Source organism: Ipomoea nil, unplaced genomic scaffold (genome assembly GCF_001879475.1).
Source record: "Ipomoea nil cultivar Tokyo-kokei standard unplaced genomic scaffold, Asagao_1.1 scaffold3170, whole genome shotgun sequence".
NCBI lineage: Eukaryota > Viridiplantae > Streptophyta > Magnoliopsida > Solanales > Convolvulaceae > Ipomoea > Ipomoea nil.
Window position 1 is genome coordinate 2,980,560 of NW_017619598.1, and position 19,655 is coordinate 3,000,214.

The 19,655-nt window shown below is 32.2% G+C and overlaps 1 protein-coding gene and 1 long non-coding RNA gene across 2 annotated transcripts; both read right to left on the reverse strand.

Moving 5' to 3' along the window:
- Window positions 1-1,013: 1,013 nt before the first annotated feature.
- On the reverse strand, window positions 1,014-1,332 carry LOC109167908. Its single transcript, XR_002051937.1, has 3 exons — window positions 1,297-1,332; window positions 1,140-1,209; window positions 1,014-1,052 (listed from the first exon to the last, which is right to left on the reverse strand). It is a non-coding gene; the product is annotated as an uncharacterized LOC109167908 (long non-coding RNA).
- Window positions 1,333-9,995: 8,663 nt separating this feature from the next.
- On the reverse strand, window positions 9,996-18,662 carry LOC109167884 (probable protein phosphatase 2C 14). The gene is made up of 2 exons (XM_019316955.1): window positions 18,482-18,662; window positions 9,996-11,152 (listed from the first exon to the last, which is right to left on the reverse strand). The coding sequence occupies exons 1-2, from the start codon at window positions 18,660-18,662 to the stop codon at window positions 9,996-9,998; spliced, it is 1,338 nt and encodes a 445-aa protein (XP_019172500.1).
- Between the last annotated feature and the right edge of the window lie 993 nt (window positions 18,663-19,655).

A 19,655-nucleotide genomic window follows, 5' to 3' on the forward strand; every position in this document is an offset into this window, starting at 1 on the left:
ACAGAATATAGCTTTAACCTCGGCTAAATGACCTCATTTAACCTCGGCTATCTTACGACGTCGACTAAATCGACGTTGTAAGAAAATAAACGACGTCGGTTATTTAACCGACGTCGTATGTTTTTTTAATTTTTTTTAAAAATGATACGACGTCGGCTAATTGGCTATTAGCCGACGTCGTATAATTATATTAAATAATATATATACATACGGCGTCGGCTCCTCCAAATAGCCGACGCCGTATGTATTTAATATTTTTTTTTAAATGATACGACGTCGGCTAATTGGCAATTAGCCGACGTCGTATCATTATTTTTTATTTATTAATATATATACGGCGTCGGCTATTGGTAATAGCCGACGTCGTATGTATTTAATTTCTTTTTTTAAATTATACGACGTCGGCTAATTGCCAATTAGCCGACGTCGTATGTATTTAATTTGTTTTTTTAAATTATACGACGTCGGCTAAGACCAATAGCCGACGTCGTATCTATTTTTTTTTTTTATATAGAAAAGGTTTTATGCTCTAGCCCAACCTGCGCTGCATGTGCAATCAGAACCTGTGCAGCTAGTTACATTCAGCATCAACATCAACTAATTCAAACTATATACTAAACATGAAACTAATTAAGCACAATGCAACAAAACTACATACTAAAACTAAAATTAATATAAATAACACAATACAACAAAACTACTAATTAACATCAAACCAATAAACACAAAGTAGTTTTAAACATAAACTAGTATCAAATTGCCAACGTTTTATTAACCCATTCATCAATAAGAAACTTAGACCATTTGTTTCTAACGTCATCAATCTTTTGTTTGTTGTAGGGCAATCGTCCTTGTCTTTCCAAAATCTACAAAGTTAAAAAAAAAATAAAAATAATAAATTACTAAATATTTTAAACAACATTTGAAAAAGAAATATGTATTATTAGATTACTTGCCTTATCCATTCCTTTGCTTAGGTTGTTGGAAACAATTTCCCACATGAATTTCATCACATAATAACCACATTCGGTGCTTCCTTTTTGTATAGCACACTACATTTGAATTACAATAAAATTATTTTAAAATAGAAATAAAAAACAATAAGTTTGCATGTTTTACAAAGTGAAAGAAGTACTTACCAAACATGTAGTCCATTTCGATGAACGAGATTGTTTCTTTCCACTCATCATGCTTGTTGCAGTCATACACCTATTCATATAAGACATAAAATATATATAAATATTTGGCATCACTTGTTTAATAATAACTATTAATTCATTATATAAATTTACATACGTTTCCATTATATGTTTAATGTCTTCACGCGGCCCATGACCAAGTGAATCAAACCAAAAAATTTCATTTAATCTCGGACAAATCGCCATCAGCATCCAATGCTCACTACAAATAAGTAATTTATTAGTTATACGTAAATAAGTAAATATAATATAATATAAAAATATATTATATGTAAGCACTTTAATTTAAAACGTAATTAAAACTTACTTGAGAACGTGTGGGGCTAAATACACATTTTTCTTCCCATACTGCATGGTGGCATTTATATATGATTTCCTTTCTTCTAATTATTCATTTTTGGTTGAATCCAATATGGATCTAGGAAACCATAAGTGTCTTTTGATGCCAACTCAAAATTGATGTAAATACCCCTATTCACAAATAGAACCAATTATACATAAATAATCAAGAATGTAAATATAAAACTATTATGCATAAACAATCATAAAGAACTTATTATTACCTTATAAAGAACTGAACTAGAGAAACATCGATGGTGTCCATACTTAAGAAACGCAATATCTCCACACTTTCAAGGTGCAAGTCATACTCAATCTCGCCCATAATACCACGAGCCACATGGATCACAAGATTTTGTTCGAAACGGCGAGCTATTGTAAAAGCCTTTTTGCACTCAGCAGTCAAAGAATCTAGAGCAATACTATTGTCCATGGTATTGTCTTTTAACTGTGAATTATAATACAAGTAAGAATTATAGTTTTAAAAAGTAAATTATTTAATATTTTAAAATAGAAATATTATCAGTATACATACCGCATTTGCTTCAGTACATAACTCTACCAGCTTCTTTGGCCAAATGATAAAGTGTTGGCATGCATCACTTACAAGCTTAACCTCACCGGTGGGGAATGGTACATGTGCAGTTGGATCACCAACATCAGTTATACTCACTTTCACATTGTTTACATCCAGTACAACCCCATGAACTTGTCTACCACTGTAAGCTGTCCCATATGCCATTGGACGTCTAATTGGATCTTCTAAAAACAATTGACATCGTGCCCCTAACTACAATAATTTTTAATTAAAAATCATATAAAATTTTATTGATAAATAATAATAAGATAACTATAAACGAATACTTACAGCCGGTAAATTACTAAAAGGGTCTGGGGAACTAGCTTTGTCACTGGGAGGTGGTGGCACAGCATCCACACATACGGTTGTCACCTGCTTTGGCTGTAAAGGAGTCTGCATAGCACTAAATTGCAACATCATACTAGCTATTTTTGCCTCAAATTGCTCTGTTATACGTTGACCAAATTCCTCCCGTTCAGAAATATTTTCCTGCTTTTGTTTTTCTAACGCTTCTGCAACAGCAGCACCAACGGCAACACCAACAGCAGCATCAACCAGTTGTTGAACATCTTCAGGAGTATTTTGGCGACGTTTTGCATGGACAAAAACACTTTTGATGCCATGTCCTCTTCCCATGGCTCTAACACGTCCACAATGCTCATCGGTACCCAATGCAACAGTCAATGAATCCTTTCTTCCATCCTCAATAAATTATCCTTGAGAAATTTGCAACTCAAGAGCATCCTAACATATATAAAAATTATTCAATAATAATAATTACTATTACTGTAGTAAATGACAAGATATGTACTTACAATTTTTTCCGCCACCACTCTAGTTGAATCAGTACGATAATTACTTGACTTGTCCATTCTTGCTTTCTTCCATTTTTCGGCTCTACGTATGGGACTTAGAGGAGTCATTGTATACGACGGATCTGCATCAGCTAATGCTTGTTGTTCTTTCAACTTCTTGTCCATCATCATCTTCTCCAACCTTTCATAACCACCTCGAGCTAAAAGATGTGGATGAATATTCTTAGCTTGTATGTCTTGATATTTTTTCCTTGTTGCCTACATACATACCAAATATTAATCATATGATAAATTTCATATCCCTTGTTCAAAATATTGATAGAATAATAATGATACCTCATATGATTCACCCGTATGCGACTGATAAAACTCATTCCATGTCTCTTGTTCAATGAAGTCGTATGTTTGACAAGGGTTCTGACCTGCATAGCAACCGTATATATACTAGTAAGAAAACAAGATTATTTATTAGTAATAAATGTAATTATAAGTACAAGGGTTCTGACCTGCATAAATACCATATATATATACTTGTTCACCAATTTTGTTTTAAAATCTTTCCACCTATCACCCACATAGCTTAACCAATGTCTCTTCATACCAATGGTGTCGGGAATATCAAAAGTACTCTACAAAACAAGATTATTTATTAGTAAGAAATGTAATTATATTAACTTTTTAAATAAATCTAAATCTATCTTACCAGGATTTCTTTCCAAATAGTAGCTTTAGTATCTTCTAGGACATCCGACCATTCTTTTATTGTTATAAGAGTATTGATTCGTGCCACTAATCCAACATAACTTTTAAATTCATTGCCAGCTTTCCCGTAGACAGGCTCGAATCCATCAAGCTCAACTTGTAGTTTCCCAAAAGCATTACGTTGCCTAATGATTTTTTGCATACGAGTGGCACCCCTCTTCTTTGTAGTTTGAGTACTACTTTGAGTATTATGAGTACCTTCTGTAGTACCATCATCATCTGTGGAATCCATACGCCTGTTTAGAAAGAAAAATTATTAGAATATATATAGAAATATTAGAATAAGAAAATATAAAAACAAAATAAATACCTAATTAAAGCATTACATATATAATAAATCAATTCTCCCATATCCCTTCACGATGATCATCTCGTGATGCATGCACTTCATCTATCTCATTATCAATAACGGGAGGCAATGAACTTGACGAAAATGGTGGTATTTCCTCAATATCAAAACTAACATCTTCATTCTCATCTACAACAATTTGTCTCTTTCCATGAAGAACAATGGACCATTTTTTGTCACAAGGATCACTAATATAAAAGACTTGTTTTGCTTGGGATGCCATTATAAACTGCTCATTTTTGTGTCCTTCCCGATTAAAATCTACAAGGGTAAATCCTAACTCATCAACTTTTACACCATGTTTATTATCTACCCATCTACATCGAAACACCGGGACCCTAAAAGAAACATAATCAACTTCCTATATTTCTTCAATCACACCATAATATGACAACTCTGCAAACACGGGATTTGGATCTTTCGAACTACTGAAATGCATTGAATTTGCAACCAAAGTAACTCCACTGTTTTGCATAGTGCTCTTTTCATCTTGAGCTTTTGTATAAAAAGAAAACCCATTAATGTCATATCCATTGTGACATAAAACATCCAAACCAGGACCATGTGCTAACCATGAAACAGTTTCAGAAACATTATTCTCTTTAAGAACTTTATTTTTGAACCAACTAATAAAAGTTCGATTATGTTCGCCCACAATCCACATGTCTGTCCTTCTTGGATTTTGCTCCCTAATCAACGCCTTGTGTTCATCTAAATACGGTTCGACTTCACTTGTATTATGCAAGATGTACAAGTGTGCCTGCTCAACATCTTCACGAGGCATAACATTCACTTTGACTCCTCGAGTACCCTTTCCAGTAATTCTTCCTTCATGCCGATTCTTAGAAACTCCAATAGACTCAACTCCTGCCAAATATTCAGTACAGAACTCAGTAACCTCCTCAGCAACATAGCTTTCAACGATAGATGCTTCCGGCCTATATCGGTTCCTAACATAACCTTTTAATACTTTCATGTACCTTTCAAATGGGTACATCCACCTCAAATAAGCTGGACCGCAATGTTTGATCTCTCTAACCAAATGCACAAGCAAATGAACCATGATATCAAAAAATGAAGGTGGAAAGTGCATCTCTAGCTGACACAGTGTAACAATAATTTCATTTTGCAATTCATCTAATTTGTCTGGATCAATAACTTTTCCACAAATTGCATTGAAAAAGAAACAAAGTCTTATGATGGTGTATCTCAACTTTTTAGGCAATATGTCTCTAACAGCCACTGGCAATAGTTGTTGCATTAAGACATGACAATCATGAGACTTCAACCCCACCAACTTTAAATCTTGCATATTAACAAGTCTACTGATATTTGATGAATACCACTGTGGTACCTTTACTCCACGTAAACACTCATAAAAACTTATTTTCTCCTTTCTTGATAAAGTATGAGCAGCGGGAGGCAAATATGTTTTCTTACCCTCGGAACGTGATGCTAATGTAGGTCGTATACACATTTCAACCAAATCCAATCTAGCATTGAGTCCATCTTTAGACTTACCTTTTATGTCTAAAAGAGTTCCAACCAGACTATCACATACATTTTTCTCCACATGCATCACATCAATACTATGTCTCACATCTAGTGTCTTCCAATATGGAAGATCAAAGAATATAGATTTCTTTTTCCACGGACTCTTCTCATTTGTAGATTTTGATCTCTTTCCTCTTTGAGATTTAAGCTTCTGAGTCTTACCAATAGTAACTTGAAGGCATTCAACTCGTTCATATACTTGATTCCCAGTCAATGGTTGTGGAGCATCTGTATAGTCTTGCACCCCATTGAATGATTTTTTTAATTTTCGATAAGGGTGAAATTTATCAAGAAATCTCCGATGCCCCATATATACCGTCTTTCTACCATAAACAAGTTGATGATAACATGTATTATCTTCACATATGGGGCATGCCTTATGACCTTTGACACTATATCCAGACAGATTTCCATACGCTGGAAAGTCATTGATTGTGCAAAAAAGCATTGCATGCAACTTAAAAGTCTCCTTTCGGTATGCGTCAAACACTAACACACCTTCATCCCATAATTGCTTCAAGTCATCAATTAAAGGCGCCAAATAAACATCTATATCATGACCTGGTTGTTTTGGCCCAGAAATCATCAAACATAATAATATGTATTTTCGTTTCATACACAACCAAGGGGGTAGATTATAAATTATCAACATAACTGGCCACGAGCTATGCTTGCTACTTAGATTCCCGTGGGGTTAATACCATCAGTACAAAGTCCAAGTCTAAGATTTCTCGCCTCGTCACCAAATTCAGGAAATGCATTATCAAATGTTATCCATTGAGAAGAATCAGCCGGGTGTCGAAGCTTGCCATCAGAAATCCTTTGATCTGCATGCCATGTTAAGTTCTTCGCATCACTTGGATTTGCAAACAGGCGCTTAAATCTTGGAAGAATTGGGAGATACCACAAAACTTTAGCTGGTGGCCTTTTCAAACGTACTTTACCAGCAACATTCTCGCTTGTTTTATAACGAGATGCCCCACATATTGGACATGCATGCAAGTCTTTGTAATCATTCCTAAACAATATGCAATCGTTAGGGCAAGCATGTATCTTTGTATATCCCATACCCATTGGACACAAAATCTTTTTGGCATCATACGTACTATTGGGAAGTTCATTACCATCTGGAAGCATGTCCTTTACTATTTCAAGTAAGGCAGTAAAGCTCTTGTCGCTCCACCCATTCCCAGCTTTCAAGTTGAATAATTTTAATATAGCAGATAATCGGGAATATTTACTACACCCCGGCCATAACGGTTGTTTTGAATCATTCAATAATTCATCTAACTCATTTGACCGATTGGTAAACTCTTCTCCAACATCGCGAAACATTTCATCCAACCGATCTTCAGACTCATTATCTTCATTGTCAACATACACATTAGATGTCGTAGACACATCGCGTTCACCGTGCCAAATCCATTGTGTATAATATGGATTAATCCCATTAACGATTAGATCATCTTATATGTCCTCTTCACCTAACTTTTTCTGATTACAACATTTCTTACAAGGACACAACCACCTGTTATTACTATTCGGAAGGTTACTCTTTGCAAAGTCTAAAAATTTTCTAACTCCATCTTCGTATTCCGTACTAAGTCGATTAGCTATCATCCAACTTTTATCCATCACGTACAAGCCAATCTAGATAATAATAACTCTAATTAAACATTTGTTAACACTATGTTAACAAATTTCGATAATAATAACTGCTACAACAACTACAATAATTTTAGCATTTACATAATGCAAACAAGTAGCATTTAATGGACGCAAACAATGAGCATTTATTCATCACGTACAAGCCAATTTAGGTAAAATAATAATAATCATTTGTCAATTCTAGATGCTTTCTTATACATCCTAACTAACCAAAGAACATGTCAAACACAATGTGAATTGAATCTTGCTAAACACAATAGACAAATTGCGTACCCGAGACTGGCGGAGAACAGTGGAGGAGGAGCGCAGCAAGGACTGAACTTAGTCAAACCGGATTGACGCCTAACAAAAAATAAACCAATCAAATATTTTCGAAGTAGCAATATAAATTATAGGCTAATTTTAGCCTAAGTAATCGCAACCTCTATATGGCAACCATTCAATGGTATGTGATACCCAATATTTTATAGTGTATCAAATACAATATATTACAGTATGTATCATTTAGAAATTTATTGCCAAACATAACAATAATACTTCTTTACATTCATTAGATACTATTCATGAATTGAATAAGCATATCATGAATTTAAAAGGAATAATTAAATCAACAAGAGTACGCATTCAAGTCAAAGAAGAAATCAAACACTCGTTTTGACTAAAAATATATTGAGAAAATTATAATTTATGTCCCTCCATAATACCTCAACTATTAATGTCACTTCTAATAAACATGGTACATTAGTGCAATAGAGAGTGCACCGACACAAATATGAGAGTGCACTTACTAATAAACATGGTACATTAGTGCACCAACGACAAAAAATTAGTGCACTTGCGGTATGTATCAATAATATCTCTTGAAATGGTATATAGTTAAACATAAAATTCTCAATAATTCATAAAATTTCGAAATATACACACAACAATTCATAATTTAGCCAATAACTTATAAAATCAAAAATATATACACAATTATTCCTAAAATTTCGAAATATACAAAATAATAATTTATAAAATTCAAAATTCAAAAAATACAAAAGAATAATTAAATATATATATATATATATATATATATATATATATATATATATATATATATATATATATATATATATATATATATACGTACCTGCCGTATATGCTCGATTGACGTCCGGCGTCCGGCGGCGTGGCAGCGCGGGCGAGCGGCAAGCGGCGAGGCAACGATCGGCAGTGGCAAGCGGCGAGGCGGCGGCGAGCGGCGAACGTCGAGCGGCGAGCGGCGAACGGCGACAGGCGAGCGGCGAACAGCGAACGGCGAACGGCGAGGAGAGATCAGATCTGATCAGAACGGTGGCGGTGGTGGAGGGTTTTGGTGGCGTTTCGACGATGAGATGATGAGAAGATGGTGGAGGGTTTTGGTTTACGTTGAAATGAGCTTCAATTCGATCTGATCTGTAATTATTTTATACTATACGGCGTCGGCAATATACGTAGCCGACGCCGTATACTATATATATATTTTTTATTTTTTTAAATATGAGTATACGGCGTCGGCAATATACGTAGCCGACGCCGTATACTATATATTTTTTTTTTATTTTTTTTAATACGAGTATACGGTGTCGGCAATATACGTAGCCGACGCCGTATACTGTATATATATTTTTATTTTTTTTTAATACGAGTATACGGCGTCGGCTATATACGTAGCCGACGCCGTATACTATATATATATATATATATATATATATATTTTTTTTTTTTTTTTAATTCGAGTATACGGCGTTGGCTTTATACTAGCCGACGCCGTATACTATATTTATTTTTAATTTTTTTTAATAGGATATACGGCGTCGGCTTTATAAATAGCCGACGCCGTATAATATATTTATTTTATTTTTTTTATTACAGATACGGCGTCGGATTTACCAAAAAGCCGACGCCATATGTATTTTTAAAAAAATAAAAATTAAATTTAAATATTTAACGTCGGTTTTTCGAAAAACCGACGTTATAATAGCGACGTTAAATCCTTTTTCTGTAGTAGTGTTGAGTCATTAAGGGTTTAAGGATTACAATTACCATTTGAAGTCATTAAGAATTATAATTATTGTTTTGGCCATTAAGAATTATAATTATTATTTAAGTTAATTATGTTTTTAATCTATTAATAATTTTCAGGGCCTTAACAATAATATTCTGTTTTCTTAATGATAAGCAATGTACATAGTTATGTTGCCTTTACATTATTGGTAATTTGGTTATACCTTAATTTTAGTCTCTGATTCATTACAGTCTTGATTAATTATTATGTGGTAAATTGAGATTAGTATTTAGCATCCCTTAATTACAGTTTTACATTTATTGTAATTATTATTAATTTACATTATTAATTAATGTTATTAAGTTTAGGCGCTAATCTCATTTATTATCTTTCATAATAATTACTCATTCATGGTAATCTACTATGTTTGGTACATTGGTAAGATTACTCATGTCACTTCATTTTTCCATTATTATTAATAATGGTAATTAAGTGTTACCATTAAAATGTTACGTACCATTGGGCGATTCAACTAAACTCTCCATGAAGATGGGAGATTTTGGAGGCTTTCTTCGCTATCGCTGTTAGTGCTATCGATAGATGCAGTTTGCATCATTAAGGTACGCAAATCATTAATTTTTTTATTTTTTATTTTTTATTTATTTTTTATTTTATTTATTTTTTTTTTTTTTTGAAAAATTCATGGCAAGTTTTTGAAATGAGCAAGATCAATGATCATCACAGTTACATCATCCAAACTACCCTTTGTCACAGCGAGGCTTGCAAGTTTCTTACAAGCATCCATAAGTCCACTCTTTTCTTCATTTTCTTTCCAGCTATCAACAACACTTCTCTTACAACATGGAGAGCAGCCTGCCCTTATACTCGATTGGGCCAGTGAAATTCGTCGAGCCTTCAATGGGCTTTCGTTTTCTCTGCTGAATTCATCGTCTGTTTCTTTCCAGGCATCAACACTTTTAGTAGAGCATGGAGAGCAGCCTGCCCTTATACTTGAATGGGCCAGTGAAATTCGTCGAGCCTTCAATGGAGTTTCGGTTTCTCTGTTGAATTCATTATCTGTTTCTTTCCAGTTATCAGAACTTCTGTTAGAGCATGGAGAGTAGCCTCCTACTCTACTAGACTTGGCCAATGAAATCCTCAGAGACTTTTGTACAGGACTTCCATTTTCAGTGCCAAAATCGCATTCGTTTCCTTTGTTTGACTTCACTAGAGAAATTCTCTTTAGCTTTGAAGAGGGACTGGTGCTTATACAATCAAATTCAAACACGTTTTCTTTTAAATCAGCATCTTTTGGTCCCGGTTGACATGATTGCATCACCATATCTATGGCTTCCTGGTTCTCAACCTTGTCCCAAAGTCCATCTGAAGCTAAAACAAGATATTGCATATCTGCAGTAAGGCACATTCTCTTTGTGTCAGGCTCGGCCACTACCCAGTCCTTCAAATGAGCATCTCCAATGCTTCTGGAAACCGAGAGTACACCATGAACTCTCCAAGCTCCTCGGTGAATCTCAACGTAGCCTCCCTTATCCTCGATCCTTCTCCGCTCATCCTCTTGTCCAGCTCTATGATCTCTCGTAAGGACTTCAGCTACTCCACTCCTACAAAGAACTGCTCTGCAGTCCCCTAAATTGGAAACTATGATCTCCTTTCCTTCAATCAAAGCAGTGACGCAGCAGGCACCACTGCATATTCCCTTTTTCAAGAATTCAGAGTCAGTTTTCAAATACCCAGCCATAATGGCATCTTCTTTGGCTGAACTGCCAGGTGAATTCTTCAGCATGTCCAGAATATTAGAATGCAAATTCTCTGCTACAAATTCAGCAGCTTTGCTCCCTACAGTTTATTTTTATTGGTAACTACTGTTATAGCTGTTAACCATTTTAAACTAGTCACATTTTATCCTTAAGAATATGGAAACATTAAGATATGAATTACCATGTTTGTCATTATTAAAATGTTCATAGTGATTATAATGCTCCTTATTACTATTAATATTTTAATTAATGATAACATTATTTTTATGGTATTAAGTCATGAATTGTTTCCAAATTGATTTATGTGACATTTATTTTCGGACTTAAGTTTTATTACATTTTAAAGTTATATCCAAAAATGTTTTAAAGTTTAACAGTTTTAACTATTGTTTTTTTCATATTTAGTCTCCAAATTAACATAATACTATTATTATGGCTATTTATTGCCTTTTTGGTTTATTTGCGATTTTCTGCCATTAATAATATTATTCATTGAGTTTTGGAGAGTGATTTTTTAATCAATTCAGATTTTGAAAAAACATGTTTTCTTGGCAATCTATCACATAATTTATTTAGTATTTGAATTATGATTTTAGATGTCATTGCCCACATTTAGTTAAGTATGAATAATTGAATACACATTTGGTGTTTTTCATACTCTTTAAATTGTTTTATGCATTCAATCACATTAAGTGCATAATATTAAGTTTAATTATGCAATTAGAATTTGTGAGATTTTTATTTATGAATAAAACATATACTATGGCTTGATATTTGTAAATTTAACCTGTTTCTCACAAAGTTGATTTTATGGAATTAAAACTTTTTCACGTGGGCTTATAGTTTTTAACCTTTCAAGTATATATCTATTACATTATTATTCAAATTTTGGATTTCTTTTGGTTAGAAATCATACTAGGTTTGAATATTAATTGTATACTTTGAGGTTATTGCTCATATTTAAAATTGTTTTGGTTTATGCAATTTATTTAGAATATATGAGTTTAATGTTTGATTTTATGCATACTTGTCCACCGCATAATATTCTATTTTTTTAAATTATGCAATTTCATTATGCCTTTAGAAATGCATACTTTAGGATGGAATTATATTAGTTCCTTATTAAGTCGGACCTATGCATAAACTTTAGTTGCGGTAGTGCCTGAATTTGAGCACGTTTAGTCCGTTAATTTAGTTCATGGATTTAAAGCCTTATCCATAAGTGAATCTACAATTTTATAGATCTCCCAAACGATTTTACTTCAAACATGAAAACAAATGACTTAGGGAAGTTTCTTGGGGAGGAATACTAGTTCTATGGCCCTGGCTTAAAAGTCTTGTTGCTACTAGTCCCCTAGCGACGCTACTCTGTCTAAGGAGTTGGTATTTAACCGAGCTTCGTCTCGACCAACTTTCCTGGGAGTATACCTAATAATTGTATATCATGTGTTGGTTTAATTCGTTTGTTAGGCTTTAACTTCCCCTTTTCCCGAGTGATTACAATTTTTAGATTAATTAAAGAGTAGCCACAACATCTTTAATCTATATCTATATCTATATATATATAAAAGTAAAATCCTCCTAACAAATTTTCCCCCCAAAACTTTTGTAGTAAAACTTATTTGGTAAGTAAATGTCAAATGGAAATTAAATAAAATCTATTAATTGGTAATATTATATATGGTATTATATTCTATAATATAATATAATTGATAATATTATTGTTCAAGTATAAAATAAAATTAAAATTAAAATAATAACAATAACAACAACAACAACAACAACAACAACAATAATAATAATAATAATAATAATAATATAATAATAATAATAATAATAATAATAATAATAATAATAATAAAACTATATACAAAATTTAAAAATAAAAAAAAATTTAAAAAAAAGGTGGCTCACCTTAGTAAATGATGTGGGATCATTTTGATCCCACATTGAAAATGTTTGGAATGAGGAGCTCTAGATCTCCTCTATATAAGAGGAGCAATGCTCATGTAACAACCATACAATTGCTTGTCCATCAATGTGGGCAAGTATTGAGAAGTCCAAAGGCTTTTTATAGTACTACTATTGACCCGACAAATTATGTTGTGGAACTGTGTCCACCTTGCAAGGTAGACATGGTTCAAAAATAGTTCATAATTATGAATATAATAATCAATATATAGTTCAAAAATTATGAACATATAGTTCTATAATTATGAACATAATGTTGTGAACATAATTATGAACACATAGTTATCTAATTATGAATATAGAGATTCAATAATTGTGAATATGAAGTTCAAAAATTATGAATATATATATCTTTATAATTATGAACATATAATTCAATAATTATGAACATAGAGTTCTGTAATTATGAATATAGAGTTCAATAATTATGAATATGAAGTTTAAAGATTATGAATATATAACTTTATAATAATGAACTTATAGTTCAGTATTTATGAACATAGAATTGCAAGGTGGACACGGTTCCACAACCTATTAAAACCCAACGAGTCAAATGGCTCTTATTTAAAAAAACTTATCTTAATGGATTCTTAATTTTTTTTTTTTAATTTATTAGGGGGTTTGGGAATGATTAACCAAAAATGTATATGAGTTGTTTTAGTTTTTAGCAGTTTCGAGCAAATTGTTAAGTTATTAAATAATATTTTTGGTGTTTTGATAAAATATAAAATGTTAAACAGGTGAATTTCTTAAAATTCTGACGAATCTGCCATATACTCAAATAACAATAACAACAACAACAACAACAATAATAATCCAAACAAAACTGTATACAAAATAAAATTAAAATTAAAAAGAAAAAGAAAAAAAAAAGACAAAGGGGTGTCACGGGCTCCCTTTGTAAATGATTTTGAGATCATTTTTATCCCACATTGAAAATGTTTGAAAAGAGAGAGCTCCTCTATATAAGAGGAGCAATGATCCCCTTACAAACATAATTTCTTGCCCATCAATGTGGGCAAGTATTGAGATGTCAAAAGGTTCTTATTTAAGAAGCCTCAACTTTGTCTTCTTATTTTAGTTTGTATTTATTTGTTATTAATGGGGGTTGTGAAAGATTAACACAAAATGTATGTGTTGTATTAGTTTTTAGCCCTTTTGAGAAAATTACTAAGTTACTATATAATTTTTTGGGGGTTTTGATTAAAGTTAAAATGTTAAAATGACGAATTTGTTACAATTTTGGCGAATTTATCAATAATCAAATAAATAATAATAATAATAATAATAATAATAATAATAATAATAATAATAATAATAATAATCCTATATATAATAAAGCCATATGGTCTTGTGAAAATTAAATGGTGATAATTAACATTTAATTTTCACAAGACCATAATAATATTGTTATTGTGAAAATTAAATGTTGATAATCAACATTTAATTTTCACAAAACCATAATAATATTGTTAATTATAATAACAATAATAATAATAATAATAATTGCAATAATAATTATAATGATAATAATTTACACGAACAGTTTCTATCTAATATATATATATATATATATATATATATATATATATATATATATATATATATATATATATATATATATTTATTTATTTATTTATTTATTTATTTATTTATATTTCAATTTCTACGCAAATTATTGTGAGGAACAATGGTCCACATAATTGTATGGATCATGAATATTAAATACATTTTTAATATATTAAAAATACATTATTTTTATATTGAAAGTACCTTACATACATATATAATGTACCCTTAGTATATTTAAAATATACTTTTTATTGCATGCAACCCCAAAGTTCATAAGTTTGAAATTAATATATGGCATAGCTAGGCGGCCTAATATTTAAGATTGTTGATGTGCATATTGAGAACTACGGAGACAAAGATGCGTTATTCGTGGATTCATCGGATACTATCCAACAACACTCTCCAACTTAATTGACGTGAAGTGGTTTAGTAACATTAAGATTATATTCTCAAATTATTAGTTCTCATCTTTTATTGATTACACACTTAATTCGATAGTATTTGGAAGAAAAAAATCAATGTTCGAACTAAGATTGTGATTTTGGTCTTTAAAGGTCAATTGTATGTTGCTACATCTAGAGTTAGAAATCTCAAAAGTCTAAAAATTTTGATCCGTGGTGACTCTAAAATTGTAATTCAATTACTATTGTAGTTTACTAAGTTCTTAAAAATTTGTAATATTAAATACTATGTACTAAATTTTTAATATAGTTTAAGATTTGTAGTAATCACCCACCTTAAATATTATTTTAATTGTAAATATATTTATGTTCACAATTTTATCATAGGAATTCACACATAATAATTATTAAATAACAAAAATTTTATATATGAATAAACCTCATATAGGGTATATTTTTATAACATATTTTCCGTGCATCGCACGGGACAAATACTAGTTTACTAAAAAAAAAAAAATTGTCTAAAGTTCAAATCACATAAAGATGGCAATGATAAATGTCTAGTGATCCTATAATTTTAATTAGTTGGGGAGTAGCCACAGCATCCTTAATCAGTTAAAATTATATATTGAGTTGTTGGGTCACATAAAATTTGATAAATGTCTAGTGATCTTATAATTTTAATTAGTTGGGGAGTAGCCACAACATCCTTAATCAGTTAAAATTATATATTGAGTTGTTAAGGTCACATAAAGTTCTAGACATATCAATTGTGATTAATTGTATCTAATATGATGGAATTTAGCCCACATGAAATTTCGTTATATTTGTATGATTAATTAGGATGAAATACTGAACTATGATCATAATTTAGCCCACAGGCAATTATGTATCGGAATGTAGTTTAGTAGGTTTATCAGTGATGATAGGAATAAAGATTCACCTCTATCATGAAGCTTAATTTTATGATGTAAACTTTAGGTCATATATCTTAATTTGTCCACAGGGATTAAGATAAGGAACATGATCTCTTAAGTTTTTTTTTTTTTTTTTTTTTTTTTTTTTTTTTTTTTTTTTTTTTTATAATTGTATGGTTGCAATGAATCTAATTGAATTAAAACTTTAGCCCACAGGCAAGTTTTATGTCACTTGATTCTTCAACTCATTTGCTAATTGTTTCATCATAAAATTTCAGTTGGATCTAATTGAGTAGAACTTTAGCCCACAGGCAAGTTTTATGTCACTAGATTCTTCTGACTATTTAGTAATTGAGATAAAATACTCTCATAAGTGTTTAATTGAATTTAATAGAATTAAAACTTTAGCCCACAGACAAGTTTTATGTCAATAAATTCATCAACCCATTAGATAATAACTTTATCCCAATTTCTTAGAATTTACAAATTTAGTTCAATTATAATTCTAAGTTTCATGGTTTGCATTGGCAAAACATGTATTTAGTCACTTTCCAAAATTTAGATATACCTTTTATTAATTATTTTTCACGAAGCTTACTGGTTATTTGGACTAACTATAGTAAGTTGCGTGGTATGATATACCTCTTATGGATTCCAATAATAAAATATATCTTCTGAGCCGAATTCCAACTTGGTTTTGGAAGGAGTATTTTATTATTTTAGTATGTCCAACTATGGTGGAGAATCATGTCCTCATTAATTATTCATTTAGTTGGACTATAATTGGAACCGAATATTGATTATTTAGTATGCCCAACTAATGGTGGAGAATTATATCTTCATTATTTAGTTGGTCAAATCAATTATGAGTGTTATATCATTAATTTGGCTAAAGAATATCTTAATCAGTGGGAGTGATCATTTAGGAAAGATCATCAAGATACTCCACTAAAGCTGATGGATTTAATTGTTTTCACACATTCCAAATTGGATTGTGCGTCTAGCAATAAGTCTAAAAGTTTCACAAGTATTAATTTAGTTCTTTGTTCTTATAATTCATAAGTTCGTTTCATTGAACGTTTGGTTGTACAACATATTTATGAAAATGTTGTTACAATATTAATGAATTTATTAGAACGAAAGCATTTAACTTGTGGTGCACTGTCAATTAATAAATTCTTTAGCGATTGATAGTCTTTAGTTTCTTCAAAATTGATCCTGGGCCATTTTTGGTTTGTAAGGCTCAAAATAATTTTGTAAGACATAATAAGTAAGACTTGTAAATGTTCAATTAATTTCGAGGTGGACCTTGAGATTATTTGGGAAGTTGGTGTATGTTTAAGATTCCAAATTATTGACTTAGACCTTATGGTTTATGTCATTGGAATGTTTCTGTGACTACTATCTTTTGGCTATCTTAATGAGTGGGAGTGACAGACGTGTCAACTCCAAGCTCTTAGCCGTTAGAGGTAGTGTTTATGTAAACTTATAAAGAAGTCATAGAATATAGTTAGCATTATGCTAACATTAAGAGATCTCTACTTAAGGCATGCTTCTAAGATTTTAGAGATCATACGGTGAATTTGGATGGTTTCTTCTTTTCAGTTGTGCACATAATATATTTTGAGAAACATCCCTTAAGGGACTAAGAATAAACGTAGGGTTTATTCATAAAGAACCTAAGTTACGGAATTTAAAATGCATGTGATCATAGAAGATATTACTCACTTGATTAGTAGATGACGTATTACTATGGTTCATGTATTTTGTTCTTTAATGAAGGTTGTGCCAGTACTTGCACCAAGTGGGAGAATATAAGTATTTTCCCTAATATAATATATTATAATATATTGTATTAATTAAGTGGTTATGGTGCAAGTGGAAGATTAAGTCAGTTAGTGGCTTAATCTGTTAAGCAAAATAGTCCTCCCACAGCTCCCGTGTTCAGGATACACGCACCATCGAGTATTCGGGAGAGAAGTGGTAGACAAAATACTAGCCTTTATTCTGCAGGTTTACCATCTCGTGGCAATACCAATGACTATGGTTAGGAATATTCAGGCGATCCTAAAGCTTCCGCTACTACGAGACAGATTACTCGTTACTACAGTTCATGTTAGACTAAATTTATTGTTACTACAGTTCATGTTAGACTAAATTTATTATCTAACATTATTATCAACGATAATAGTATTAACCATTTTTATTATCTTTATTCTAATACTGGCCAACCTCATACCACTTCAATACTTTAACCATTACACCACTCAACCCACTTATCTTTAATAAGCTTTAACAATACTTAAGCCTTAACCACCCACTTCTCACAAAATAAAAACAAAACTTCTAACGGCAGTTTACCCAAGCTTCAAAGCCGACGTCCAAACTGCAACGCCGGTCGAGCTCCACTGCCGGAGAAGGGTCAAGGTCACCGGAGGAAAACTGACCTCCTGTTGGAGCTGCCCCACTCGCCGGGAGATCAAACCACCACACCGACCGCCGGATCTGCTAGCTTGCTGTCGGAACAGGGGAGCCATCGCCAAGAACCATCACTGACATCCGTTACCACCTCGTCTCCATCCACATGCTCTGTTCTCGCTGGAGAAGAACACCCAAGCTCGCTGCTGCCGCTGCGACGCCGGGAACGAAAGGGGCTGCTACGCTGGAGGAAGGAAGCTGTCACCGTCGCTGGAAAAGAAAGGGAGGAGACAGAAGAACGGATGTCCATGGTCGTGAAGCTTGAGCTCGCCGGAACTCCTCTACACCGCCACCACTTCTGCCGTTGCTGCTCATCGATCGATAGCTAAGAGAGAGACGAAAGATAAGCAGAGAGAGAGAGAGCAAGACGGGATAGGGGTTGATTGGTTTATGATGGGTCGTTATATCGTGCACCGCGGTGCATAATCGATTATGCACCGCGCGTCAGACACTACAATGTATCTAAACCGACACTGGCTCACGTATTATTTTTATATTATCAAATGAAACTACAGTTATATCAAATGATACTGTAGTTGTGGTGAAATGAAACTACAGTATATATAAAATGAAACTAAATAACATTTCACATATTTGAGTGTATATTGTACAATGAAGCTGTAATTATATTCAAATGATCATGTAGTTGTGTTTTAATGAAATTATAGTGTATATAAAATAAAATTAAATAACATTTTCACATATTTGAGTGTATAAATATTGAATGAAACTGTAGTTATATCGAAATGAAACTGTAGTTGTGTTGAACTGAAACTGCAGTGTATACAAAATGAAACTGAAGAACATAGTTATTTTTTGCGAAGATTCTGTTTCTTTTCATTAAATAAAACAACGTCGTTTTGACAGTGTTGGTTTAGACATACTGTAGTGTCTGACGCGTGGTGCATAATCGATTATGCACCGCGGTGCACGATATAATTTGCCGGTTTATGATAATTCCCCACAATATAACATATATATAATCCTTATTTTTATTTGGGTAGGGTTACTATATTCAAGTTGGGCTAAAGTGTAGAAGATTGGATGACAATATTGGGCTAGACACTTAGATTCAAGACTAGCTATAGAATAATTATATATGGGTTCAAGGTAGTCTAGATGGTAAAATTATTTGGGCTCCAACAAAAATCATCGGACTTAAAATTAAATCATTTTGGCTTGAAACATTTAAGACTTAGAATGATAATGGCAATTTCGTCTCAAATTGAGTTTTGTGTCAAAA